A 27,881-nucleotide genomic window follows, 5' to 3' on the forward strand; every position below is an offset into this window, starting at 1 on the left:
GCAGCAGAGGAAATGATGTCATCTCTCCTCGGCTCGGTATTTTCCGTTCCGGCGCCGAGGAGAGACGACATCAATGTGAGTGTAAAACATAACACGCACACAGTAGAACATGCCAGGCACACATTACACCCCCGATCACCCCCTAATCACCCCCCCCCCCCCCCCCCCCCCCCCCCGTCACACTGACACTAAGCAGTTTTTTGGATTTGTGGACAATTTTAGTGGTTTTGTGTTTCATTTGAACTTCTTCACTATTTTGGTTTGGCACTTTAGGAATATTTATTTGTAATAAGTGTTGGTATTTCATGATTTTTCATCACTGTTTATATTAATTCACCAGTATTTTATTAATTTATTTTGTTAATATTCATTTGTTCAGTGCTGCACTTTATATACTTATATATTTTAATATCACTTCCTGCATGCATTTAACTACACATCCATCCACTTTGTAATTAGTCCAGCGCTGCACTGTCCTTTTTTTCTTTTTCTATGTGCCCTCGTATTGGAGTTATAGTGCGTAGCTGCAGGACCTCCTTCACAGTTTTCTTTTGACTCACGGAAATTTTGTTAAGCACCTAGCGCAATTCTTTTTTCTTTTACTTATGACTAAAATTGAGTTTATTGGATTTTTTTTATAACAAAAAGTTGAAAATATAATTTTTTTTCTAAATTTTCGGTCTTTTTCCGTTTATAGCGCAAAAAATAAAAACGGCAGAGGTGATCAAATACCATCAAAAGAAAGCTCTATTTGTGGGAAGAAAAGGACGCAAATTTAGTTTGGGTACAGCATTGCCTGACCGCGCAATTAGCAGTTAAAGTGACGCAGTGCCAAATTGCAAAAAGTGCTCTGGTCAGGAAGGGGGTAAATCCTTCCAGGGCTGAAGTGGTTAAACAGGTAGTGCAACAGTGTAGTTTAAAATAACCTTCACAGCTGTTTAGCTGCATGCACCAGATTCCAGCGTCAAGAATTTGTGGATTTATGCAGTTGGGATCTCCGGTGCATTAGAATATCGACGGACACTCAGCCTGTACAAAGTATTGACAGACTGACAGCAGCTGACACTGTTCGCATGTAGTTACACACCAAGCAGTTACCTGTGGTTAGAGATGAGTGTCAGAGTCTGCACTCTGGCTAAACATCTATTCATAGCAAAACTAATATGTTTTTGGAACAAAAGGTTTTTTACAAACAAAATAAAACTTTTTGAAAACAATTGTGTATTTTCTTATTGTAACTCTACAAAAATGAACCAAAACACAAAAAAATATAAATGGCAAAAAATGAAATAAGAATTGGCTAGACAAGTAAAAGTTCAGGAGAAAGCAAGAGAAAAAAGTTTGAGTTAGATAAAGTAATAAAGGGTTGAATAAATGCATTTTTTTAATGGAAAAAAAAATGTTTCACTCCTTTAATACACATCCCCATGGCGGAGGAGGAAGGTACTTTGATGAAGGTTTTGTTTTTTAGCTTATCTTGTACAGCCAAATTCTATAACTAGTTGAAGAAAGCAGTGACAAAGGGGTATCTAAAGTATTTTGGGGCCCCTTGTCTCTTCTGAATCCTCTTGTCCTTCGCACCATACCATATTGTAGCTATTACAGTTGCTGCTGGACCTAGGAACAAGGACCTATTTCCTGTTACACACAGCAGTCTTTCCACTACTTTTTTTTTTTTTTTTTCGTTCAGTGCTTTTTATTACGTTTTTCAAGAATTACAAACATTTACAAATTTGTGGACACAGCCACCAAGTGTATCATGAAATATTTTAGAAAACATTTAGCTCTACCAACAGAACAGCACAAAATGTAAGGTGTACTGAAGTGGAATTACAAACACATATACAAGGCACTTAGCGAAGTATATCAACATCATTAGTAGTGTGGTTGCATACTGTAGCAAAGAGGCAGAGAAGAGGCCTAGGGTATCCTGGGTCCTAAGGTGAATATCGGGAGGCCCACGGACCCCAGAGATATTCAAAGGCATGGAAGGAGCTTAGGTGTGGAATCAAAGGTTTTCCATACAAATAGCGTTGTTGAGTAACATTCACAACCTCTGTGGGGTTGGGAGCCAGGTCTTGTTTCCCATATCTGGTGAGGATAAATTTGGCTGATAGTAGTATATAGTATATTGGCAACTGTCCCTCGGAAGTGAGTGGAAGTTGCTCAATGCCTAAATGAAAGTGGTTGTTAAGCCACTTCTATAAAATGCTCCTATCCCCTCTGTATTATAACAATAAGTTCCCTTGTGTCTGTGCTATATCATAAAAGATGCTTATCTGGTGTCAGTGGAAGCAGCTAAACAAAATATTTCATGGATAATGACCCAGGAAAAGACAGTCAGCATTCTCATGGACATTCCTAAAACATTCAAGACAGTGTGGGAACGGTGGAGCACATAAATGCATCAACCCCTATAAATCTCCACACTGAGGTGTAATCTGCAAAAATCCCTGAAGCACACCTTATCATTAACCTTTTTCTATCTTTTTCTGTCTCTACCTCACCTCTAGATCATTCATTCTTTTATTTCTCGCACCTACCAAGTTCTTCTTATTGGTCGCTTTTCTTATTTGTTTTGAAGTTTGTAGTTAGGGTTATGTATTTTGATGACGTGGACAGGTTCATCTCCTACCTCCGATAATCCTACTAGGATGATGACATAATTCTAGCTGAAGGGGATAATTTATCTTGTAATAACGGAACCAGTTAGCCACTTTCCTACGTACACTATGCTAGATTTATATCTCAAGGTAGTATCTTTGTTTGATATATTTTTAATTATTCTAGAGTGACATATGCAACTGTTAAATTGTTATTGGAATTTTTCTGTCCAAGTCTCAGTGTAAATGATCCTGTTGTAATGTACCTTTTTGCATTTTCTTACAATCATATTTGACTATTCAAAAACTATTGAGAAGAAATATGCTTATCTGTACTGATAAAACACCATCTTCCTGTGATCAGTTGCCTCCTCTCTCCTCTGCCTAGCTGGCAGTTAAAGTTGGCGGGGCCGAGCACTGCAGCTGACATCAGCTGGGGAGGAAAGAAGAAAGAGGGAGCCGAGGAGTCACATGATTGCAGGAAGATGGTGTGTTATCAGTACAGATAAGCATATTCATGATATAATATATACACAGGGGAACTTCTTGTTCTAATACAGAGGGGATAGGGGCTTTTGTTATTAACTATGAGAGCATCTGGGGGGGGGTCGGGTGCTGACATGAGAGCTCAGTAGCCCTGATATATGAGAGCCAGCGTACAGGGGGGGAGGGTAGAAACTGGCAGGATCAGACAGGTATTACAGGTGATACAGGGGACCAAGTTACACAGCACAAGCACTGTGCTGTAGAACATGCTTTAAGGGAACAGAATCTGTTTTTTTTTTTGGCTTAACAACCGCTTTACGTAGTGCTTAAGCAGAGTTCATTTGAGTAATTATGCCTGTCACCTCCCAAATCAGTTGAAAAGTTTTCCGCCAGAAACTGCGAATGTTATTGCATGTCCAAAAAATGTGCCATTGCACTATTTTATTTTACCAACTGGGTCCTTTGCATAAAATGCACCCCTTTTGATTAGTTTAGAACGTGTCTTTGTTTTATTTAGATTGGTGTCCGTGCCCCAACACACCTTAAAATTTGGTTACAGGTTAACTTTAGCAAGAAACGTGTGTTTTTTACTACAATTGCAAATACAATAATAAAATATTATCCACTGTTCTAGGAAATTCATCTGCCTGAACGACAATATTAACCACATTCACAAGGATGCACAAACAGTTAAAGCAGTCTTAAGAGATTTCTACGAGTCCATGTTTCCAATTCCCTCTCAGTTTGAGCTGCCAAGAGAATACCGCAACCGTTTTTTACACGTGCATGAACTGCAGGAGTGGTAAGCTGCATTTATATATTTCATTATTATCATAGAAACCTTGTCAGATGGGAGCTTCTTATTCCTAGTGAACAAAATCCTAAGTGTAGCATAATATGGAGAGCCCAGGATCATCAGCCAGCAGCGTAATTGGAATTCCAAAATCAGGCAAACAAAGCAGCTCATAAACCTGGTACAAGTAAACACAAAACACTTCATAAACCTGGTACAACTCAAACTTTGGCTCACTGCCCAAAAAACTTGTACCTTAACAGGGTTACGTCCCAGCTTGCCGCAGGGTACAGGAAAAGCCACATGAGCTCATCAATGTATCTGACCAGACAGTCCACAATTTCTCACGTAGCTGTATGTACTGCCCCACTCCACCTCACAGACAAGTGCTGTCTCCTTACTGCTCCCTTTCAGGCCTCCTCTGCAGACGGGTTAACCCTTTAAGGACCAATCAGAGTTGAATGCTCTTTCACACCCAAAGTCTCTCCAAACCTCCAAATTTTGGATCCTGTATAACGACTTACCAATTTTGGTCAAACTGTAAATCAGTTTACCCCCTTCCAGTTGGAATCCCTCAACCAGCATAGGTAAGAACCTCTGAGTACACCAAGACTGTATTCAAATCATTCCCCTTAAATGGACCATAACTCAAGCAGTGGGGACCCATCCCCAGCGTCCTGTACAGTAGTGTAAACACTAGGAGGAATTCATGATTATATCTGCAACCAAAATTCATGGATAAACTGGCAGCAACCTAACCACCATGCTTGTGCATGATGTTTCATGTGCAGGTGTAGCAGAATATCAAATAGACCGTACATAAAATGAAGAAAAAAAAACCTAGCAAGATTGTTTATAATCACAATAATTGCAATTGCACTGTGATACCATAGTCGCAAGGATCTCCCCCAGGTCAAGATCGGCGCAGTTTGTGCACAATCCCTAAAAGAAGAGAAAATATATATATATATATATATATATATATATATATATATATATATATATATATATACTGTATTTATCGGCATATAACACACACTTTTTCCCCCTGAAAATCAGGGGGAAATCGTGTGTGCGTGTTATACGCTGATCCCTGCTGCCTCGGAGTGATAGGAGCAGAAGAGCGCCACTGGATTACACACAGCTGCGATCTCCTGTGTATCCTGTGCTCAGTCACACACAGTCCCACCCCCATGGCCCGGCATTGGACCACTGTTCTGTGCATCATATGAGCCGGGTGGGACTGTGAATGACTGAGCACCGGATATAAAGGAAATCGCCGGTCTGTGTCATGCAGCACTGGCGTGGCTGCAATCCTCTGCAAAGGCGAGTCTGCAGATGTGTACTAAACAGGCTGCAATCATGGGCATGCTAGAGGCTGCAATCATGGGCATGCTAGAGGCTGCAGATGGACATAGATCAGGCTGCAATGATGGGCACTGGTGAGGCTGCAGAGCACTGACCCTTGTTTTAAAATTTAAAGTTTTTTTCTGAAACTTCCCTCTTAAACTTAAGGTGTGTGTTATACGCCGATAAATACGGTATATACAGTGGGGACGAAAAGTATTCAGAACCCCTTAAATTTTTCACTCTTTGTTATATTGCAGCCATTTGCTAAAATAATTTAAGTTCATTTTTTTCCTCATTAATGTACACACAGCACCCCATATTGACAGAAAAACACAGTATTGCTGACATTTTTGCAGATTTATTAAAAGAAAAGAAAAACTGAAATATCACATGGTCCTAAGTATTCAGACCCTTTGCTCAGTATTTAGTAGAAGCACCCTTTTGATCTAATACAGCCATGAGTCTTTTTGGGAAAGATGCAACAAGTTTTTCGCACCTGGATTTGGGGATCCTCTGCCATTCCTCCTTGTAGATCCTCTCCAGTTCTATCAGATTGGATGGTAAACATTGGTGGACAGCCAATTTTAGGTCTCTCCAGAGATGCTCAATTGGGTTTAAGTCAGGGCTCTGGCTGGGCCATTCAAGAACAGTCACGGAGTTGTTGTGAAGCCACTCCTTCGTTATTTTAGCTGTGTGCTTAGGGTCATTGTCTTGTTGGAAGGTAAACCTTCAGCCCAGTCTGAGGTCCTGAGCACTCTGGAGAAGGTTTTCGTCCAGGATATCCCTGTACTTGGCCGCATTCATCTTTCCCTCGATTGCAACCAGTCGTTCTGTCCCTGCAGCAGAAAAACCCCCACAGCATGATGCTGTCACCACCATGCTTCACTGTTGGGACTGTATTGGACAGGTGATGAGCAGTGCCTGGTTTTCTCCACACATACCGCTTAGAATTAAGGCCATAAAGTTCTATCTTGGCCTCATCAGGCCAGAGAATCTTATTTCTCACCATCTTGGAGTCCTTCAGGTGTTTTTTTTTTTTTTTTTTTTTTTTTTTTGCGGGCTTTCATGTGTCTTGCACTGAGGAGAGGCTTCCGTATGGCCACTCTGCCGTAAAGCCCCGACTGGTGGAGGGCTGCAGTGATGGTTGACTTTCTACAACTTTCTCCCATCTCCTGACTGCATCTCTGGAGCTCAGCCACAGTGATCTTTGGGTTCTTCTTTACCTCTCTCACCAAGGCTCTTCTCCCCCGATAGCTCAGTTTGGCCAGACGGCCAGCTCTAGGAAGGGTTCTGGTCGTCCCAAATGTCTTCCATTTAAGGATCATGGAGGCCACTGTGCTTTTAGGAACCTTAAGTGCAGCAGAAGTTTTTTTGTAACATTGGCCTGATCTGTGCCTTGCCGCAATTCTGTCTCTGAGCTCTTCAGGCAATTCCTTTGACCTAATGATTCTCATTTGCTCTGACATGCACTGTGAGCTATAAGGTCTTATATAGAAAGGTGCGTGGCTTTCCTAATCAAGTCCAATCAGTATAATCAACTCACAGCTGGACTCAAATGAATGTGTAGAACCATCTCAAGGATGATCAGAAGAAATGGACAGCACCTGAGTTAAATATATGAGTGTCACAGCAAAGGGTCTGAATACTTAGGACCATGTGATATTTCAGTTTTTCTTTTTTTTTTTTTTTTTTTAATCAAAAATAACTTTTATTGAGCATAAAAGAAAAGATACAACAAGGCACGGATACGGTTAGTGCAACTTGCACTACAATTGCGGATTAGTCCAATTGACATATAATGCATACAAAACATTGGAAATGACAAGGTACTTTCAGTGCATGTAGACAGTTGGTCGGTATTGTGAGGAGACAGGTTTACACAGAGCAGTGTAGTTAGCTATTGAGTGGGAGAAACCCAGTGATGGGGGGACCAAGGGAGAGGTTGGTGGAATCAGCTCAGTCAGCTTATGCGTCAGCTCCCTGTATCACTGGTAAAGGTGTCTTCAAGCCATCTGTCCCAAATTTTGTGGAATTTGTCTGGGCAGCCCCTGTGTATGTATATTATTTTTTTATACGATAGAGTGGTATTGACTGCTCTGATCCACTGTTGTAGGGTGGGAGGAGCCCCCCTTAGCCATATTTTGGCAATCTGTAGCCTGGCAAGGAATAACGTTTCTTGTAAAAAAGTATTCAAGTACTTTTCCCTTTCAGAGAGCGAAAGGAGCCCTAACAAACATTGGCGGGGGCATAGGGTTATTGGGGAGCCCATGCGATCGTGTAGAAACTTTACCACTTGGGTCCAAAACCCATGTATGGAGGGACAGGCCCACATTAGATGAAAAAAGGAGGCTGTGCAGTGTCCACAGTTCGGGCAGTTCGGATTGTGGTCGTGTCTGTATTTGGATATGCGGCATGGGGTTAGGTATGATCTATGAAGCATGTACAGATGGGAGAGACGATCAGAAAGTTTAGGAGAGACTGCTTTGCAATTGGCAAGGGCCTCTTCCCAATCCTCTTCCGTGAAGCTGCCTAGGTCTAGCTCCCAGCGTAGCTTTAGCTGGTGAGTAACAGCATCAGCAGCAATTATATCTACTGGAAGTGGGATCTCAAGGGCTGGTATGGGGCTGCCAAATTGCGTGTTGAGCGCGTGTCGAATTTGGAGGTAGCGAAAGAGCATGTGGTTTGGTAAGGCAAAGTCATCTTTAAGTGTTTGGAAAAGTTTGACCATCCCATGGGCTACAACTTGTGTTAAATATATGATGCCCTTGGAAACCCAGAGATTGCGATCAGGGAGAGAGGTGAGTTCAGGGAGGTTGGGGTTATCCCATAAAGGGGTGTGGGAGTGCGGAGAGGGTGCTTGACCAATGCGCATAGCTGCACGCCAAATTTTACAATGATGTGTTAGCATTGGTCCCCCAATACTGGTGTAGGTTGAGTCGCGGCGCTCGCAAAATAGGATCTGAAAGGGGTGTGAAATCGTGCCAGAGGACTGTGGGCATACCATTTGAGTGTAGCGGACTTTATCTGAGAGATTGAGATGGAAAAAGTGGGAGAGTTGAGCCGCTATGTAGTAGATGTATAGATCAGGGAGTGCAGTGCCTCCAAAGTCGGTTGGACACTTCAAGACCTTCCATGACAATTTGTGACAGGAGGATCCCCATACAAAAGTATTGAGGATAGATTCCATTGCTTTAAATATGCACTGGGGAAGATGTACTGGGGACTGCCAGAATATATACAGTAATTTGGGAAGGAGAATCATCTTTACAAGATTAATGCGACCCATGACCCCAAGGGGAAGCCTAGACCACACCTGTGTTTTGAGTTTTAGAGTGTGGAATAATGGTTCAATATTGAATGGGAGATGTGTATACCTAAATAATTAATGACGCTTGCTCTGACTAGTGGGAGGGCGGCCTGCTCGGACGTAGGGGCACCCAGGTCTAGGGGGAGGATTTGGGATTTAGCCCAGTTTATTTGAAGCCCGGAGTACATACCAAATGTTGTGATTACCTGCAGAGCTGCCTGAAGTGAAGGACCTGCGTCGGCTAGATACAAAAGCATGTCATCAGCGTAGAGGCTTATCACCTCATTTAGACCGCCGCTGCGAAGGCCCTTGATGTCTGGGTGGGATCTAAGTGCTATCGCAAGGGGTTCGACTGCAAGGGCATATAGCATGGGTGAAATGGGACAGCCCTGTCTCGTACCGCGCGATAATGGAAAGGAGGGGGATATTCTACCATTCACCTGAATACGTGCTGTGGGGGCATAGTAAAGTAGCTGAAGCCATTTTATAAACTTTGGGCCAAAGCCGAATTTTTTGAGGCATTCCCATAGATAGCTCCACTCTACTGAATCGAACGCTTTAGCAGCGTCGAGACTGACCACTACTCTACTGCCGGTGTTTGTGTGCTGGGTTTGGAGATTCATATGGAGCCGCCGAAGGTTAAAGGCCGTGTTTTTATCTGGCATAAAGCCTGTCTGATCAGGGTGTATTAGACTGGAGAGCACCTTGTTGAGACGTATGCCTAGGATTTTGGCAAGTATTTTGACATCAAGTTGGAGGAGGGATATGGGCCTATATGATTCAGGGAGTGAAGGGTCTTTTCCTGGTTTAGGTATAAGGACAATGAGGGCTTCATTCATGGATTTTGGAAGGGTGTTAGCATCAAATATATGTTTGTATAGTTTACTTAATCTGGAGATCAGGGTGTCGCCGAATTGCTTGTAAAACTCGAGGCCATCAGAGCCGGGGGCTTTGGATGTAGGAAGTAGGGACAGAGCCTCTGCAATGCAGTCAACGGTTATGGGTGCTTCCAGTTGGGCAGTTTGTGATGTCGAGAGTGTGGGGAATTCTATGGCTTGTAGGAATTCTGTAAGCTCAGCTTGGGTACGGTGGGGAGTGGAGGTGTATAGCCTTGAGTAGAAGGACCTGAACTCTTCAGCAACCTGATCGGGGTCTGTAATTTTGACCCCGGAGGCCGTCTGAAGGGAGACCACCACCGGGGATTTATGTTCGAGATGAGCCATATAGGCAAGAAGCCTACCAGCTCTCTCGCCGTGTTCATAAACACGTTGCTTGCTAAAGAAAATGCCCTGTTTGGCCTTTTCAAAGTGTAGTTGGTTTGTGAGTTTGGACTGTTTGTGTACCAGAGAGGCGTTTGCTGCCGAGGGGTTGTTCTGGAAAGCCTGCTCTAAAGTATGGAGGTGTTCTTCCGCCTGACATATAAGTTGTTTGGATGTGGCCTTGTGCCAGTTAATTCGCGTGGAGAGAACCATGCAAGCGTGCATCTTAAAAGCCTCCCATGTGGATCCAGTCAGGGCAGTGCCATCGTTCGTGCAAAAATAATGTTCCCACTCGCGCTGGAGGCCGTCCAAATCAGGAAGTATGATTAGCCAAAACGGGTTCAGCCTCCAGACCCGAGTGATAGAAGGAGATGGCGTCCGCAGCCTGATCCAATAGGGAGAGTGATCAGATAGCACCCTGGCATCAAATCCCGCCTCAGTCAAATGAAGGAGGAGGGAAGGAGTAAGAAATATGTAATCTATGCGGGACATTGATGATCTAGAGGGGGTGAAGCATGAGAAGCGTTGCTGTGTTGGGTGTAAGTGTCTCCAGGTGTCTGTAAGGGCGAATTCTGTGAGAAATTTCCCAAACCTGGTGGTATGAGTGATAGGAGGTGTAGGATTAGCGAGACTTATCCTATCAAGGTGCGGGGCTATAACTGCATTGAAGTCCCCTGTCCAGATCGCAGGCACCGAAGGGTATTGAGCCATGAAATCTACGCCCAGCTGTAGCATTGCGAACTGGAATGGGGGAGGGATGTAGAAGGCCAGAAGTAGAAATTCCAACCCCCCCACAGTAACGTGTAGAAACAATGAACGACCCTGGGGATCAGACTGCAAGTTATGAAGCTGAAATTGCACTGTTTTAGCAACCAGGATCGCAATCCCACGCGAGTTGGAGGTGTGGGGGGCATGATACATCCAGCCCATCTACGGTTTTTTAAGGCACATTTGTTTCTGGCCTGTGAGATGGGTTTCAACAAGGATGGAGATTTCTGCTCGCTGCGATTTTAAGTGTGAAAGAACCGCAGTCCGTTTGGCTCTATCACCTAGGCCCCGGACATTCCAGGTTAGTATTTTAAACGTGGCCATAGCATTGTGGTGAAGGCAGGAAATTGCAGTCTGGTTCCCAGAGGGTCGCAAAAGGTGCACAGCATAGCAAACCCCATAAAGCAATAGTTAGTCATGTATACTTGAATGCGGGGCACCTCTGGAGCACACGGAGCTATAGAGGAGCTCCACATCCGTAACCATGAGGCCACCACATGGAAATGACCATCTCCCCTTGCCCACGAGCATGGGGGGAGGGTCTCGCCAATCATTACCAAACGCAACCACAACAGATCTTCAAAGTTATACATGTCATTTGTCAATGTGGACTTAAGTTTAAACAGAAAGAGAAAAAATAAAACATGAATATGAACAAAACAAACCAAAACTGAGTCTGCATATACTCTGATCCAGCAGGACAGAAATAACTCACTGCTCTCCCACAAAACTAGGGAGGCAGAGGCTGGACAGGGAAACATTCGTAAGGAGGTGGGAAACAATGGTGGCAAGTGTACCACAGTCCTGATGCGACCAGCAAGGTCGGAGGGGGCCGAACAAACTGAAGAGCGCACGGTGGTGCGGGGGATGCTGTCCAGCTCTCGGGTGTCGGGTGCATGTGCACCGCTCGAGACCAGCAAATTGAGCTTAGTGGGGGATGGGGCAATATCTGGCTATGTAGTTGCAATAGGGGAGATCAGGCCAATACCAAGCGTGTAGGGTACTGCGGGACATTACTCACAGTTCCTGGAGGTGGCAGTGGCAAGGTACGGCAGATGTGCGATGTGGGAGATGTGTACAGCGCCATGTCCGGATGCAGATAGCCAGTGAATTTGATGCAGTTCACTTGGGGTTGTTTAAGCCGGGTCCACGTTGAGTTCGCCACGATGCTCCAGCCAGGAGAGGACAGCTTGAGGGTCTTCAAAAACTTGGGCTTTACCTTCGTGTGTCACACGGAGACGTGCGGGGAAGAGCATCGCATATTTAATATGGTGTATGCGGAGTTGACGTTTCGCCTCGGTAAAGCGTGCCCTTTTCTTCTGCACCTCAGCAAAAAAATCCGGGTATACCGCCACAGTGACATTTCCAAGGGGGATGTTGCCTCTTTCCCGGGTAAGCCGGAGGACCGTGTCCCGGTCACGATAATTTAGTAGCTTTGCTATAAATGTTCTTGGTGGGGCTCCTGCAGGTGGGGGCCTTGCCGCCAGACAGTGTGCGCGCTCAACCACAAATGTTGAGGAGAAGGCCTCCCTGCCAAAAGTTTTAATAAGGAGGTTTTCCAGGAAAGTAGGGGGGTCGGCGCCTTCAGACTTCTCTGGTAACCCCACAAAACGGAGATTGCATCTCCTGAGGCGGTTCTCCATCTCATCCTGCTTAGAGAGAACCACACTAAGCTGATGCTGCAATTGCTTGGTGGAGATTTGAAGGGGGTGCAGGTCGTCCTCCACGTGTCCAACCCGGCTTTCTGTTTCGGTCACGTGATCCCGCAGTTTTTGGACGTCCTGCCGGATTAGGGAGATATCGATTTTCACCTCCTCAATCCTGGAGGTAAGTGTAGACTGGCAGAGAGCGATAGCTTCCAGGACTTTAGCAGTGTCGCCAGATGTATGTTCGTCGGGAGCAGGAGACTGAGCGGCGCCATCTTCTTCCCCCGGGTCCCGCTCGTCATGGCGGTATTGAGCTAGCCTGGCCGCAGTGCTGGTTCTTTTAGGAGGAGACATGCCCAAGTGAAGTTGGATGAGCAGGGCAGGAGGAATGAGCCGTTTGTGGAGGATAAGTCCCTCTAGGATAGGTATAAAGGATAAGTCCCAAGCGGAGCTCTCACAGCACACGTTTCACTCCATGCAGCTCCAGACCACGCCCCCAGTTTTTCTTTTTTAATAAATCTGCAAATGTATCAACAATTCTGTGTTTTTCTGTCAATATGGGGTGCTGTGTGTACATTAATGAGGAAAAAAAATTTACTTAAATGATTTTAGCAAATGGCTGCAATATAACAAAGCGTGAAAATTCCTGTAAATTCTTGGGCTGTCTTGCATGAACTGCAAGTTTGAGATCTACCCAGAGAGGCTCAATAATATTGAGGTCAGGAGACTGAGATGGCCACTCCAGAACCTTCACTTTATTCTGCTGTAGCCAATGACAGGTTGACTAGGCACTGTGTTTTGGATCATTGTCTTGTTGGAATGTCCAAGTATGTCCCACACGCAGCTTCCTGGCTGATGAATGCAAATATTCCTCCAGTATTTTTTGATAACATACTGCATTCATCTTGCCAACAATTTTGACCAAATTTCCTATGCCTTTGTAGCTCACACATCCCCAAAACATCAGCGATCCACCTCCGTACCTTTCATAATAGGCCTTGTTGACTCCTCTCCAAATGTAGCGTTTATGGTTGTGGCCAAATAGCTCAATTTTGGTCTCATCACTCCAAATGACTTTATACCATAAGGTTTGAGGCTTGTCTCTGTGCTGTTTGGCGTATTGTAAGTGGGATACTTTGTGGCATTTGGTTAGTAATGGCTTTCTTCCGGTGAAAGAAAGACTCGACCATTTAGCCCATTTTAAAGTGCCTCCTTATTGTGCATCTTGAAACAGCCACACCACATGTTTTAAGAGAGTCCTGTATTTCACCTTAATTTATTTGTGGGTTTTTCTTTTGTATCCCGAACAATTTTCCTGGCAGTTGTGGCTGAAATTTTAGTTGGTCTACCTGACCGTGGTTTGGTTTCAACAGAACCCCTCATTTTCCACTTCTTGATTAGAGTTTGAACACTGCTGATTGGCATTCTCAATTCCTTGGATATCTTTTTATATCCCTTTCCAGTTCAACTGCCTTTTCCCGCAGATCCTTTGACAATTCTCTTGCTTTCCTCATAACTCAGAATCCAGAAACGTCAGTGCAGCACTGGATGAAAGATGCAAGGGTCTGTCAGGAGTCCAGAAACTCATTGAGCTTTTATACACACACACTAATTACAAGCAAACAGATCACAGGTGAGGATGGTTACCTTTTAATAGCCAGTCAAACCCCTTTGTGTCAACTTGTGTGCATGTTATCAGGCCAAAATCACCAGGGTATGTAAACTTTTGACCAGGGTAATTTGGGTAGTTTCTGTTGTCCATTATGATTTAAAAAGAGTAAACACAGTTGATTGATGGATTCTATGCATTAAGGTGAAAAACCTTCTATGCTGCAGCAGCCCCCCAGAGCCCCTCTTTTTCTTACATGAACCCGATCTGCAGCCGCTGTCTCGGGTCCTCATTGGATAGATTGATAGCAGCTGTGAATCAAATCCAGTGACACAGGAGCCAGGGGCAGGGCCGTGTCCTACTGTTTGTGTCAATGGACACAGCAGCAGGACTCGAGAGCACGCCCACACGGTGCCCCCATGAAAAACGGCTCTTTGTTTGGGCACTCGAGGAGAAGGAGCCAAGAGAGCTGCCGGGGGACCCCAGAAAAGGAGGAATCGGGCCGCTCTGTGCAAAACTCTTGCACAGAGCAGGTAAGTATAACATGTTTGTTATTTAAGAAAAAAAAATAATTTTACAATCACTTTAAGTCAAGTTCACAGTGCTGAGGAATGAACATGTCCACCACAGCAGCTTACAATATTTTGCAAGTGCAGCCACGACTATTGGGTGTCTTAGCCTATTACAGCTGGCTTCGGGAAATAAAAATGTGTGGTTAATACCTAGGGGATCTGGTTTTCCATTTTGAAAGTTCTCAAGCTAGGTTGAAAGGTGAAAATGTGTACTGGATTAACATTTTAGCCAGTACCCCCAAAATTTAAAATAGAACAATAGGCAAAACTTTTTTTTTTTCATTTCGGATAGAGTAAGGGAAGGGTTATAACACCTGTAAGATTTTTTTTGCCATCTGTGTCCCATGCAGAGATTTCCCTTCACTTCCTGTCCCAAAGCCAAACAGGAAGTGAGGGGAAATCCCTGCAATTTAAGGGAATTCCTTGGGGACCCCCAGATCACCAGAACTAGTGTCCCTATTGGAAGATTTCCCCTCTATTACTTTTCTGGGAACAACCCAAAATTTGGGATTTTCTTTTACTTTCACTTTCAATGATAATAGTAAACAAGACAAAAATGGTGAATCTCCCTAAAGGGGACACAGACAGCAATAAAAACTGACAAGCGTTCTAATCCATCTCCACTCTTTCCAAAACTAAAAAAAAGTTTTGCATTTAGTTATACTTTAAGCTTTTTTATTGTCAATAGAAGCATATCACCTTAGTGCCTCAAAGTTACATATTGGTACTTAGAGTGGATGTTGGGTCCCTTAATACAAAATGTTTAGACCATTCTGAAAAAAAGACTTATGCTTTTTGCCTTTCTTATACAGAAAATGTTCTTTAGAAGGTTTGCATACCTTCTGGGCAGGGATGGACAAGTGTGCCCAATCTAAGCATGTCGTTTTATGTCACCCGAAAACATTTTGCTCCATTGCCAACAATGGAATAGACTCCTAAAATGTAGGTACCAGCTGTAATTCTTTGGGATGTGTCCAGCTGTGCTTCCAATGCCAAAAGACAGCTTTCTGAGTGCAAAGTGTACCCAGAGACAACTGTTGTCCAGGATGTACTTGGGTGTCTATCCTTCTAAACTCTTGGCTGAGAATTAAACATTCCTAATGGAGAGAGTACAGGCTGTGGTGTATCCAAGTCTTCTAATATAGATGCAAGCATGCGTGATGATTTCTTTGATAGAACCAATGCTGTGTTTGAAGATGTCTGCAGGTATTTATCAGCCATTGGGCGGGAAACCTGAACTGGCAGATGATTGAATGGCCCAGTAGAATGGTCCTGTTTACACTGGGTTTAAAAGCAGGCAAAAGAGGCACGTTATTAATGCTCCTCAAACACCTAGTAAAGCAGTCTGCAATTGATAATAAGGACAGGGCACATAGCTGTTCACATTATCAAAACAAAGCGTTTTCATCATGTCGCCACACTGAGTTTAAAAAATGAAGCTGCATGTCAAGTTTAGAAGGCGTTGAAGCATCTCAATTCCTTCCATTCAAGTCTATGGTAATGCACCATAAACGGCAAAAAGTAGTGCAGGAACCTTTTTTCAAAGCTGCTGCAACATGCGTCGCAGCAATTTGAACAGTTCCATTGCCAACAATGGGGTGCGACTTGTCATGCAATTTGGAACAGTCAAATTGCACCAGTGTGAACAGGGGCTTAAGCAGACTTGCAAATAAAACCTTTCATCCCTTTAACCTTATTAGGCCTTGTTCTCACTTGCTCAAAATACTGACACTGAACAAACTCTGTTTTTTTTTTTGTTTTTTTTTTCCTGTGAGCAAGGCCTTATGTGCTGCAAACACGTCCCAGCACGTTGGGCCTTGTTCACAGAAAAAAAAAATAGGCATCTGGGGTGCGTTTTTAACACACGTTAAAAACTTGTCAAGTGCGTTAAACAACATACACTGAAGCTATAGACAAGTTTGTTTAGTGTCAGTATTTTGATCAAGTGTGAACAAGGCCTAATAATGTTAAAGGGACAAAAGATTGTATTTGCAAGTCTGCCTAAAGTGGTTGTTAAGTCCCCTGCCCAACTTTACCGCATGTAAAGCATTTTGCAATCACTTACTTGTAGGTGGCTTTAAAATTTTTACAAACTGCGCTGTTTAGGAGATATCGCTGATATCTGTTTCAATAACGTCACTCGCGCACGCGCCTTTTTGTCCCTCACTTATGGCACACTTAGCACACTAAAACAAGGCTTGGTTAATCTTTACTGAGCATGCACGAGATTCTGGCTTTGACAGAGAGCAAAGGGTGGAAGTACAGATGAGGCTGAAATCGGAAGGCAACCGCAAACATGGCGCCGGCTTAAGCAGGAACAGATAAAAAAAAAACTAATGCCGTATACACACAGGTGGACTTTTCGACCAGACTAGTCCGACGGAATGAATCCGTCGGACAATCCGACCGTGTGTGGGCTTCATCGAACCTGCAGCGGACTTTTTTGGTCGAAAATCAGACGGACTTTAGATTTAAAACATGTTTCAAATCTTTTCGACGGACTCGAGTCTGGTTGAAAAATCCATTTGTCTGTATGCTAGTCTGACAGGCGAAAACCGACCCAAGGGCAGCTATTGGCTACTGGCTATGAACTTCCTTATTTTAGTCCGGTCGTACGACCTCACGTACGAATCCGTCTGACTTTGGTGTGATCGTGTGTAGGCAAGTCCGTTCGTACGAAAGTCCGTTGGAAAGACCGTCGGACCTTTGATGCCGAAGAGTCCGCCCGTGTGTACACGGCATAAGCTGCAGAAACCGTAAGAAAGATCCTAGAATGCTAATGTGAAGAATATCCAATCACATGCAAAGACAATTAAAAAAAAAAAAAAAAGGCTCTGGAACAAATGCTATAGCAGAGTGCAACTGCACTTTGCAAAGTACACAGTCTATTTGCCTTTGGTAAATCAACCCCAATGTCTTATGTTTGTTGGAGTAAAGCTGAAAAGTCTGCTTGTATTATTTGGAGAAAAAGCAGGTGATGCGTAGCAGCAAATTTCTGAGAAAGCTAAAAAGCAGTTATCTTTCCAGACCTTTAGGCCCCTTTCACACTGGGGCGGTGGGGGCGTCGGCGGTAAAACAGCGCTATTTTAAGCTCTGTTTTACCGTCGTTTTTGCGGCTGTATTCAGCCGCTAGCGGTGCGGTTTTAACCCCCGCTGGCGGCCGAAAAAGGGTTAAATCCGCTCGTACAGCGCTGATTTCAATGGGCAGGAGCGGTGAATACACCGCTCCTTCACCGCTCCAAAGAAGCGGTTTGCAGGACTTTTTTCACCGTCCTGCCAGCGCACCGCTTCAGTGTGAAAGCCCTCGGGCTTTCACACTGAACAAACAGCGGAGGCTGTTTAGGGGCGGTTTGCAGGCAGTATTTTTAGCTCAATACCGCCTGCAAACCGCCCCAGTGTGAAAGGGGTCTTAGAATTAGGCCTCCAAAGCTGGACTGCATTCATGTTCTAGTAATTGCTTATTACATTAGACAGCTGCTTTATCTTGTGCTCCCTGTATGTACCTTGAGCACATTCAGGCTGCTCAGTATCCACTTGCCCACCCCCCGCAGTACATATTTTGTGGCTGCGTGGCTAGTACGGGCCTGTATGTCGGAGCTTTCTTCCAGGTCTGCTTGCGCATGCACGCACACAGGGACCCGAACTGCCATTTCCTGCAGCACAACCCGATCAACTGGTCCCGGCCAATAATTTATGGCTGCGACTCGCTGATTGGCTGAGCAAATGATAGAAGAGAGCCTTGTGTTGGTAAACAACACAGGGCTCTCCACAAACAGCAGCAAAGTGTCAGTTTTCTTTTCTCTCTGCAAAGCGGGGAGTAAAAACGGGCACATCGCTCAGTAGAAGCAGCATATACAACACACAGTAAACATTGTTAGGCACACAGTTAACCCATTTGATTGAAACCTATATGTTAACTCCATCCCAGCTAGTGTCCTTAGTACAGTGACAGTGTATATTATTAGCACTGATCACTGTATTGGTGTCAATTAGTCAGCCCCAGCATCTGTTAGTGTCAGATTGCCTGCCGCACCATCGCAGTCCTACTATAAGTCACTGATCACTGCCATTACTAGTATAAAAAAAGTCATATAGTATAAAAAAAAAAGAAATGAATAACAATTCCAGTGTACAGTAGGGACGGAAAGTATTCAGACCCCCTTAAATGTTTCACTCTGTTATATTGCAGCCATTTGCTAAAATCATTTAAGTTCATTTTTTTTTCCTCATTAATGTACACACAGCACCCCATATTGACAGAAAAACACAGAATTGTTGACATTTTATTAAAAAAGAAAAACTGAAATATCACATGGTCCTAAATATTCATACCCTTTGCTGTGACACTCATATATTTAACTCAGCTGCTGTCCATTTCTTCTGATCATCCTTGAGATGGTTCTACACCTTCATTTGAGTCCAGCTGTGTTTGATTATACCGAGTGGACTTGATTAGGAAAGCCACACACCTGTCTATATAAGACCTTACAGCTCACAGTGCATGTCAGAGCAAATCCGAATCATGAGGTCAAAGGAACTGCCTGAAGAGCTCAGAGACAGAATTGTGGCAAGGCACAGATCTGGCCAAGGTTACAAAAAAATTTCTGCTGCACTTAAGGTTCCTAAGAGCACAGTGGCCTCCATAATGACCAGAACCCTTCCTAGAGCTGGCCGTCTGGCCAAACTGAGCTACCGGGGGAGAAGAGCCTTGGTGAGAGAGGTAAAGAAGAACCCAAAGATCACTGTGGCTGAGCTCCAGAGATGCAGTCGGGAGATGGGAGAAAGTTGTAGAAAGTCAACCATCACTGCAGCCCTCCACCAGTTAGGGCTTTATGGCAGAGTGGCCCGACGGAAGCCTCTCCTCAGTGCAAGACATGTAAAAGCCCACATGGAATTTGCTAAAAAAAACACCTGAAGGACTCCAAGATGGTGAGAAATAAGATTCTCTGGTCTGATGAGACCAAGATAGAACTTTCTTTCTCGAACATCACAGGACACAGAGCCACAGGAATTACTGATGGGTTATATAGGTATCACTGGTGATTGGACACTGGCACACCCTATCAGGAAGTTCAACTCCCTATATAATCCCTCCCCCTTGCAGGGATACCTCAGTTTTGTAGCCAAACAATATAGTGTCTTAGGTGATGGACGTGTAAAGATGTCCTGTGCTGAGCTCCAAAGGGAATATTCTAAGATCCTATACTGGGGCAAGCCAGGCGAACCGGATCCATTCAAAGTGTCTTTTCATGGCCGAATTGAATGGTACCCGGGCCTCGTGTCCGAAGAAACGAGGTTTTACCCGTAACGCTTCTCTTTTTAGAGAGCTGGACCCCGCAGATCAGAAAATGGCTTTAAACTTCCTAATTTCTGGCAGGGTGCTTTACGGTCCCAGAACTGTTGGATCCCCCTATTCGTAGGAGGCCCCAGTCTCTGACGGTTTTTCTCCTTTAAGGTAAATGCATGTAAGGTGGGACACAGGCATTCTCCTAGGCAGCATTTACTGAAGTAACACCAGACTGAGCATTGGGTAGCAAGGCTTTCAGCCAGACTACATCGCTCAGCAGGCAGTGTTCATTTGTATACCTCACACCTTGTTGCTTTGCACTATGGGTAGAAGAGGTTCAAGCACCCCAGGAACCAGAGACACTAGGGGATCTCGTTCAGGTTCTGAGGGCCCCCTGTCGGCAGCATCCTCCCCCCCTAAAGATGGGCCAGGGAGAGCCATCGGGGTCAGGGGCTACACCTGCTTCTGGCACTTCAGCCCCTGTATATATTACACAAGAGGTTTTTTCCTCAACCAATAATGGTCTAGAGCAGGGGTCTCAAACTGGCGGCCCTCCAGCTGTTGCGAAACTACAAGTCCCATGAGGTATTGCAAGGCTGACAGTTACAAGCATGACTCCCTCAGGCAGAGGCATGATGGGGCTTGTAGTTCCGCAACAGCTGGAGGGCCACCAGTTTGAGACCCCTGGTCTAGAGGAAAGATTAATGGCCATGATTACGTCTTCACCCAGTAAAAGAAAGCGCACTAGGCCTTCCTCTGTTCCCCAAGACCCTCAGACAGAGGAGCTCTGGGATAAAGGAGATGAATCCCTTTCAGAGGATCAGGATAGGATGGATAATTCCTCTTCAGAGGAATCAGGTGGAGAAGGACCCTCTGCGACTTCCCAAGAGGAGAAAGTCTTAGTGCAGATCCTCACTGGATTGGTCCACATTTAAGTTGCCCCCACCTGAAACTGCTAAAGAATCCTCTTCTGCTTTTGGGTCTCTGAAACCTTACCAAGCAGCACATGCTTTTCCTGTTCATAATTTACTTGAAAAACTCATTTATTCTGAGTGGGATCACCCAGACAAACGTTTTGTTCCGCCGAGAAAGTTTTCAACACTTTATCCGATGGAAGAAAAGTTTATTAAAATGTGGGGAATACCGGCTATTGATGCCGCCATTTCCTCTGTAAATAATAGCCTGACTTGTCCTGTAGACAATGCTCAGATGCTCAGGGATCCTGTAGATAAAAGGATGGAATCCCTATTGAAGGATGTTTTCTCCTTAGCAGGATCAGTGGCTCAACCTGCAGTAGCAGCGATTGGAGTCTGTCAATACTTAAGAGACCATGTTAAGCAGGTCATCAAAGTATTACCTGAACAGCAGGCCCAGGGGTTTGCTAACCTTCCAGCGGCCTTATGCTTTGTGGTTGACGCCATTAGAGATTCTATCGTGCAAACCTCCCGTCTTTCACTGGGGTTGGTGCATATACGTAGAATCCTATGGTTGAAAAATTGGTCAGCCGAAGCACCATGTAAGAAGCTACTGGCTGGGTTTCCATTTCGTGGTGCAAAGTTGTTTGGAGTGGACTTGGATAACTATATCAAGAGAATCTCTTGTGGGAAAAGCACTCTCTTACCTGTCAAGAAGAAGAGTAAGCGTCCCTCTTTCAAACGGACTCTTTCCCCAGCGCCGGGGGCTTCAGCCTCCAGGCAGTCTCGACGGCCGCCTCCATCGGGGTCCAGGGACAAAAGAAGTCCTGGGGGAAGAAGCCTACTAGGCAAAACACTAAGACCTCTGCAGGAGGGGGCGCCCCCGCTCTCTCGAGTGGGGGGAAGACTGCGACAGTTCTCAGAGCTCTGGCAGGAGGATTTCCAGGACAGATGGGTAATCTCCACGGTAACCTTAGGGTACAAGCTGGAGTTTCAGGAATTCCCCTCTCCTCGGTTCCTCAGATCAAATGTCCCCAGAGACCCAGAGAAGAAGCAGTCGCTCCTTCTAGCGTTAGAGCGACTTTTGTCGCAGGAGGTCATTATGATAGTTCCCGCAAAGGACCAGGGATTGGGCTTCTATTCCAACCTTTTTACGGTCCAAAAGCCAAATGGGGATGTCAGGCCCATTCTGGACTTAAGGGATCTGAAACGATTCCTAAGGATTCTTTTCTTCCGCATGGAATCAATTCGAACAGTAGTTCCCACCATGCAGGGAGGAGAATTTCTGGCATCAATAGACATCAGAGATGCAGATCTGCATGTGCCCATTTTTCCTGCTCATCAGAAGTTTCTGCGCTTCGAGGTAGGAGGGCGCCATTTCCAGTTTGTGGCTCTGCCTTTCGGGATAGCCACTGCACCTCGAGTGTTCACAAAGATCTTGGCTCCTCCTCTGGCCAGATTAAGGGCTCAGGGTATAGCTGTCATAGCATACCTAGATGACCGGCTCTTGATAGACCGGTCGGTAGCCTCTTTGAATGGAAACTTGAGGACCACAGTCAGGTATCTAGAACACCTGGGTTGGATCCTCAACTTAGAAAAGTCTTTCCTAAAACCAGTAAGAAGACTGGAGTATTTAGGTCTGATTATAGATGCAAGCCAGGAGAAAATATTTCTACCCCAGGCAAAGATCGCTGCTTTAAGAGAGCTAATTCTGGCAGTAAGGACCAAGAAGGGTCCCTCAGTCCGCCTTTGTATGAGGCTACTAGGGAAGATGGTGTCTTCATTCTAAGCATTTCCCTATGCTCAGTTTCACTCAAGAATGCTGCAACACAGTATTCTGTCGACCTGGAACAAGAAGGTTCAGGCATTAGACTTTCCGATGCACCTGTCGCATGCGGTGCGTCAGAGCCTCAATTGGTGGCTCAGACCCGAAAAACTGCAGAAGGGGAAATCCTTTCTACCGGTTACCTGGACGGTGGTAACAACAGATGCCAGTCTGTGAGGTTGGGGAGCAGTTCTGGAACAGGCTGCGGTCCAAGGGGTATGGTCCAAGACAGAGAGGACCTTACCCATCAACATTCTGGAGATCCGGGCGATACATCTAGCTCTAAAAGCCTGGATTATCAGGCTACAGGGTTGTCCGGTCAGGATCCAGTCCGACAATGCCACAGCAGTGGCTTATGTCAATCATCTGGGAGGCACCCGGAGCCGAGCTGCTCAAAAGGAGGTGAACCAGATCTTAGTCTGGGCGGAGATGCATGTGCCATGCATATCGGCAGTTTTCATCCCGGGAATAGAGAATTGGCAGGCGGACTATCTAAGTCGCCAGCATTTACTTCCAGGGGAATGGTCTCTGCATCCCGACGTCTTTTGGGCCATATGCCAAAGATGGGGGGTTCCAGATGTAGATCTCTTTGCATCCCAATTCAGCAAAAAGATAGACAGATTTGTGGCAAGGACAAAAGATCCTCTTGCATGCGGGACGGATGCGTTGGTGATTCCGTGGCATCAGTTCTCACTGATTTACGCATTCCCGCCTATTCTGCTACTACCACGACTCCTTCGCAGGATCAGGCAGGAAAGGAAGTCGGTACTTCTGGTGGCCCCCCGCTTGGCCCAGAAGGACTTGGTATGCAGAAATAGTAAGGATGACAGTAGGTTCCCCGTGGACCCTACCGGTACGCCCAGACCTGTTATCTCAAGGTCCAGTGTTCCATCCTGCCTTAAAAAAGCGCAATTTGACGGTTTGGCTATGGAGACCCACGTTCTGAAGAGTCGTGGGCTCTCAGGTCCTGTCATATCTACCTTGATTAATGCAAGGAAGCCAGCTTCCAGGATGATTTATCATAGAGTCTGGAAAGCTTATATAACCTGGTGTGAATCCAGAGGTTGGCATCCCAGGAAATATGTCATAGGTAGAATTCTTGATTTTCTACAATTAGGATTAGGGATGAAGCTGGCCTTGAGTACCATCAAGGGCCAGGTCTCTGCTTTATCAGTATTATTTCAGCGGCCACTTGCTTCGCATTCTTTGGTCCGAAACTTTATGCGGGGGGTGATGCGTATTAATCCTCCGGTTAGAGCGCCCCTAAACCCCTGGGACTTGAACTTGGTCCTGGCTGTGTTACAGAAACAGCCTTTTGAACCAATAAGTCAGATTCCTTTGGTCTTGTTGACAAGGAAGTTAATTTTTCTGGTGGCCATCTCTTCTGCTAGAAGAGTATCAGAATTAGCAGCTCTTTCCTGTAAGGAGCCTTATTTGATTATACACAAGGATAGAGTGGTACTACGCCCTCATCCTAGTTTTTTACCGAAGGTGGTTTCTGATTTTCATTTAAACCAAGACATTGTTCTACCTTCCTTTTTTCCAGATCCCTGTTCTCCGGAAGAGAGATCCCTACATTCGTTGGATGTAGTAAGAGCAGTTAAGGCCTATCTAGAGGCAGCTGCTCAGATCCGCAAGACGGATGTTTTGTTTGTGCTGCCAGAGGGTCCCAATAGAGGACAGGCAGCGTCAAAAGCTACCATTTCTAAATGGATTCGACCATTGATCATTCAAGCTTACGGTTTGAAACAGAAGATTCCTTCGTTTCAGATCAGGGCACATTCCACAAGGGCTATTGGTGCTTCTTGGGCAGTGCATCACCGGGCCTCTATGGCTCAAATCTGCAAGGCCGCAACCTGGTCTTCAGTCCATACATTCATCAGATTCTATCAGGTGGATGTGAGAAGGCATGAGGATATCGCCTTTGGGCATAGTGTGCTGCAGGCAGCGGTACAGGGTCCTCAGGTCTGATTGCACCCTACTGGGTCGTGGTTCCCCCCCTCAGGTAGCATTGCTCTGGGACATCCCATCAGTAATTACTGTGGCTCTGTGTCCCGTGATGTTCGAGAAAGAAAGTAGGATTTTTTAAAACAGCTTACCTGTAAAATCCTTTTCTTTCGAAGGACATCACGGGACACAGAGGTCCCGCCCCTCTTCTAATACACTATATTGCTTGGCTACAAAACTGAGGTATCCCTGCAAGGGGGAGGGATTATATAGGGGGTTGAACTTCCTGATAGGGTGTGCCAGTGTCCAATCACCAGTGATACCTATATAAACCATCAGTAATTACTGTGGCTCTGTGTCCCGTGATGTCCTTCGAAAGAAAAGGATTTTACAGGTAAGCTGTTTTAAAAAATCCTATTTTTTGGCCTTAATTCTAAGCGGTATGTGTGGAGAAAACCAGGCACTGCTCATCACCTGTCCAATACAGTCCCAACAGTGATGCATGGTGGTGGCAGCATCATGCTGTGGGGGTGATTTTTCAGCTGCAGGGACAGGACGACTGGTTGCAATCGAGGGAAAGATGAATGCGGCCAAGTACAGGGATATCCTGGACTAAAACCTTCTCCAGAGTGCTCAGGACCTCAGACTGGGCTTAAGGTTTACCTTCCAACAAGACAATGACCCTAAGCACACAGCTAAAATAACGAAGGAGTGGCTTCACAACAACTCCGTGATTGTTCTTGAATGGCCCAGCCAGAGCCCTGACTGGGCCAATTGAGCATCTCTGGAGAGACCTAAAAATGGCTGTCCACCAACGTTTACCATCCAACCTGACAGAACTGGAGAGGATCTGCAAGGAGGAATGGCAGAGGACCCCCAAATCCAGGTGTGAAAAACTTGTTGCATCTTTCCCAAAAAGACTCATGACTGTATTAGATCAAAAGGGTGCTTCTTCTAAATACTGAGCAAAGAGTCTGAATACTTAGGACCATGTGATATTTCAGTTTTTCTTTTTTAATAAATCTGCAAAAATGTCAACAATTCTGTGTTTTTCTGTCAATATGTTGTTCTGTGCGTACATTAATGGGGAAAAAAATGAACTTGATTTTAGCAAATGGCTGCAATATAACAAAGAGTGAAAAATTTAAGGGGGTCTGAATACTTTCTGTCCCCACTGTATATACCATCATTTGTAGACCCTATAACTTTCACGCAAACCAACTTATATAGGCCTATTTGTTTTTTTTTGGTTTTTTTACCAAAGACATGTAGCAGAATACATTTTGGCCTAAATCTATAAAGAATTTAGATTTTTTATTTTTTTTTATTTGATATGTTTTATAGCAAAATGTAAAAAATATTGTTTTTTTTTTTTAACCTTTTGTCTTTTTTGTTTATATAATAATAAATAAAAAACCCAGTGGTGATTACATATCACCAAAAAAAAAAAACAAAAAAAACAATATAAATTTCATTTGGGTACAGCATTGCATGACCATGCAATTACCAGTTAAAATAGCTAAATAGCAAATGGCCTGGTCATGAAGGGGGATAAAATCTTCTGGAGCTCAGGTGGGTATTCAGTTTTTAATCCAATATTGCTCTAACTTATTTATCTCAAACACTTTTGTCTATAACCTGATGATCTGAGAACTGTTACTTGTGGTGCAGGAGAAGAATTCCCTTTAACATGTAGAAAGCCAGACATAAAAAAAAGGGCAGAACTAAACAGTTTTTCCTAGCTATCATTCAGGATCAAACCTGTCGTAAAAGTTGAAATATGATGATTTGCGAAGTTTAGAGAAGAGGTTACACAAGAATTTGTGGGGTGATCTCTGGATACTAGTAGTAGGAGATTACAAATAACTCAAAATATATTTAAAGTCATTTTTTATTTTGAATAGAGTAGGAATTAGAGAAAACTTTTTTGCCATTAAGAAGGTTTTCTGTGCATTTGTCTTTCCATTCTCTCTATTCCTGATCTGCTGACAACTCGATATGTTAGATTTTCCATCAATTTGCACCATGACAAAAAGAGAAGGTGAATTTCCCTAATGGGAGCACAGCAGGAAAATGTGACACATAAAAAAGTTTAAGGTTATTTGGCCCATTTATTGCTTTCACTTTGTGCCTGGAATTGATAAGATTGTGCAGTTTACTCACTGTGTGTGTATGTAAATTTGTTTGCAACCTTTTTTATATAAAATATTAATAGAAATTTTTTTTTTTTTTAGGAGGAGTTACAGAGACAAACTTAAGTTCTGGACACATTGTGTATTGGCCACATTGATTGTGTTTACAGTCATCTCCTTTTTTGCTGAACAGGTAATTTTTTTTGTTCTAGTGCTGCTAAATTCTTTTTTTGATTAATTTAACAGAAATAATTTATCTTAATCATACAGTACAGGACATAAGCAAAGTATTCATGGACCCTGGGTTATAGGCTTGTATTTTCAAGAGATTGGACACTGGCAAAGCCATTAAAGACATTCCCCCTGTGTGCCCCTCCTTTACCCCCAACCCCACTTTGTAAATCCTCCATTTTTTGCTTGTGCCCTAAGGTGATGGACCTCTTCTATTTCACAAAGAAACCACTCTTGGCTTAAACAGCTGTTTTAGTTTCCTTTATTATTTTATCCTCAAACTCTTCAATCAACTCCTCACTGCCTTCTAATGCCACAATAAGAAGCAATGCATGCGGTTCAGAAAAACCTTATTAGACCTCAGGAGCTGTACCTCTATGCCACACTGTGGGGACATCCTTTAATGTTTCTTAGGGCACTGGATCCAGCATTTTTCAAATCTGGCACTAAAAGTCACCCACTCAGAGCTTAGTCTCTGGTAAATGACCAGGTAATATGTCGCACCATAGGTCACACATTTAATGTCATGTTTGCCTAGACCCCTTATATGATACTCAGGCACTTCCTCCTGACCCTTCTATGAGGATTCGCTACAGGATGGTCTACACCCTGTAGATTACTGTGGTTTTTTTTCTCTGGAAATGATTACCCTGTATTCCACACCTCACTGTGTGAGTACTCCACAGGGGAATACCTCACACGTAGTTATAGCGGATACCAGGCGAAAGGGAGTAAAACCAAACATTTACTCTGCCAAAGGTGAACATTAGCTCTGCCGAAGGCCCACACAACACTCAATCTCAGAGTGATAATAGGCCCCTTGCATGGCGCAAGAACTTTACAATCAATCTCTGCATCCAATTCTAGCTCTATATCAGACACACAACAAGCAACCTATTTGACAAAGGCAGACATCCATGTCCCAATTTCTTGGACAATTAACATCCTTAATACAGTCCTCTTCCCTCAGGACTCAAAAACGCCATGCCTCTTCCCTACACCTGAGTCCGATCCCGATATGTTTGCCCTACACGGGGCAGACACAGAATGGAATGATGAGAACACTGAGGCTGTATTGGAGGAAGCTGGGAAACATTTTTTCTCCCCCCCGCGTGTCACTATTTTCAGCAGGTTGATTACACAACACGTGGA

General features: G+C 44.4%; 1 protein-coding gene across 1 annotated transcript in view; it reads left to right on the plus strand.

Annotated features, from left to right (window-relative positions):
- Positions 1 to 27,881, plus strand: part of GNPTAB (N-acetylglucosamine-1-phosphate transferase subunits alpha and beta) — a 207,394-nt gene that overhangs the window by 171,835 nt on the left and 7,678 nt on the right. The window contains exons 19-20 of the mRNA XM_073620327.1: positions 3,724 to 3,891; positions 26,601 to 26,691. Of these exons, the coding sequence (XP_073476428.1) occupies positions 3,724 to 3,891; positions 26,601 to 26,691 (259 nt within the window). The remainder of the gene's footprint in view (positions 1 to 3,723; positions 3,892 to 26,600; positions 26,692 to 27,881) is intronic.

The sequence above is a fragment of the Aquarana catesbeiana genome, linkage group LG03 (genome assembly GCF_042186555.1).
Source record: "Aquarana catesbeiana isolate 2022-GZ linkage group LG03, ASM4218655v1, whole genome shotgun sequence".
NCBI lineage: Eukaryota > Metazoa > Chordata > Amphibia > Anura > Ranidae > Aquarana > Aquarana catesbeiana.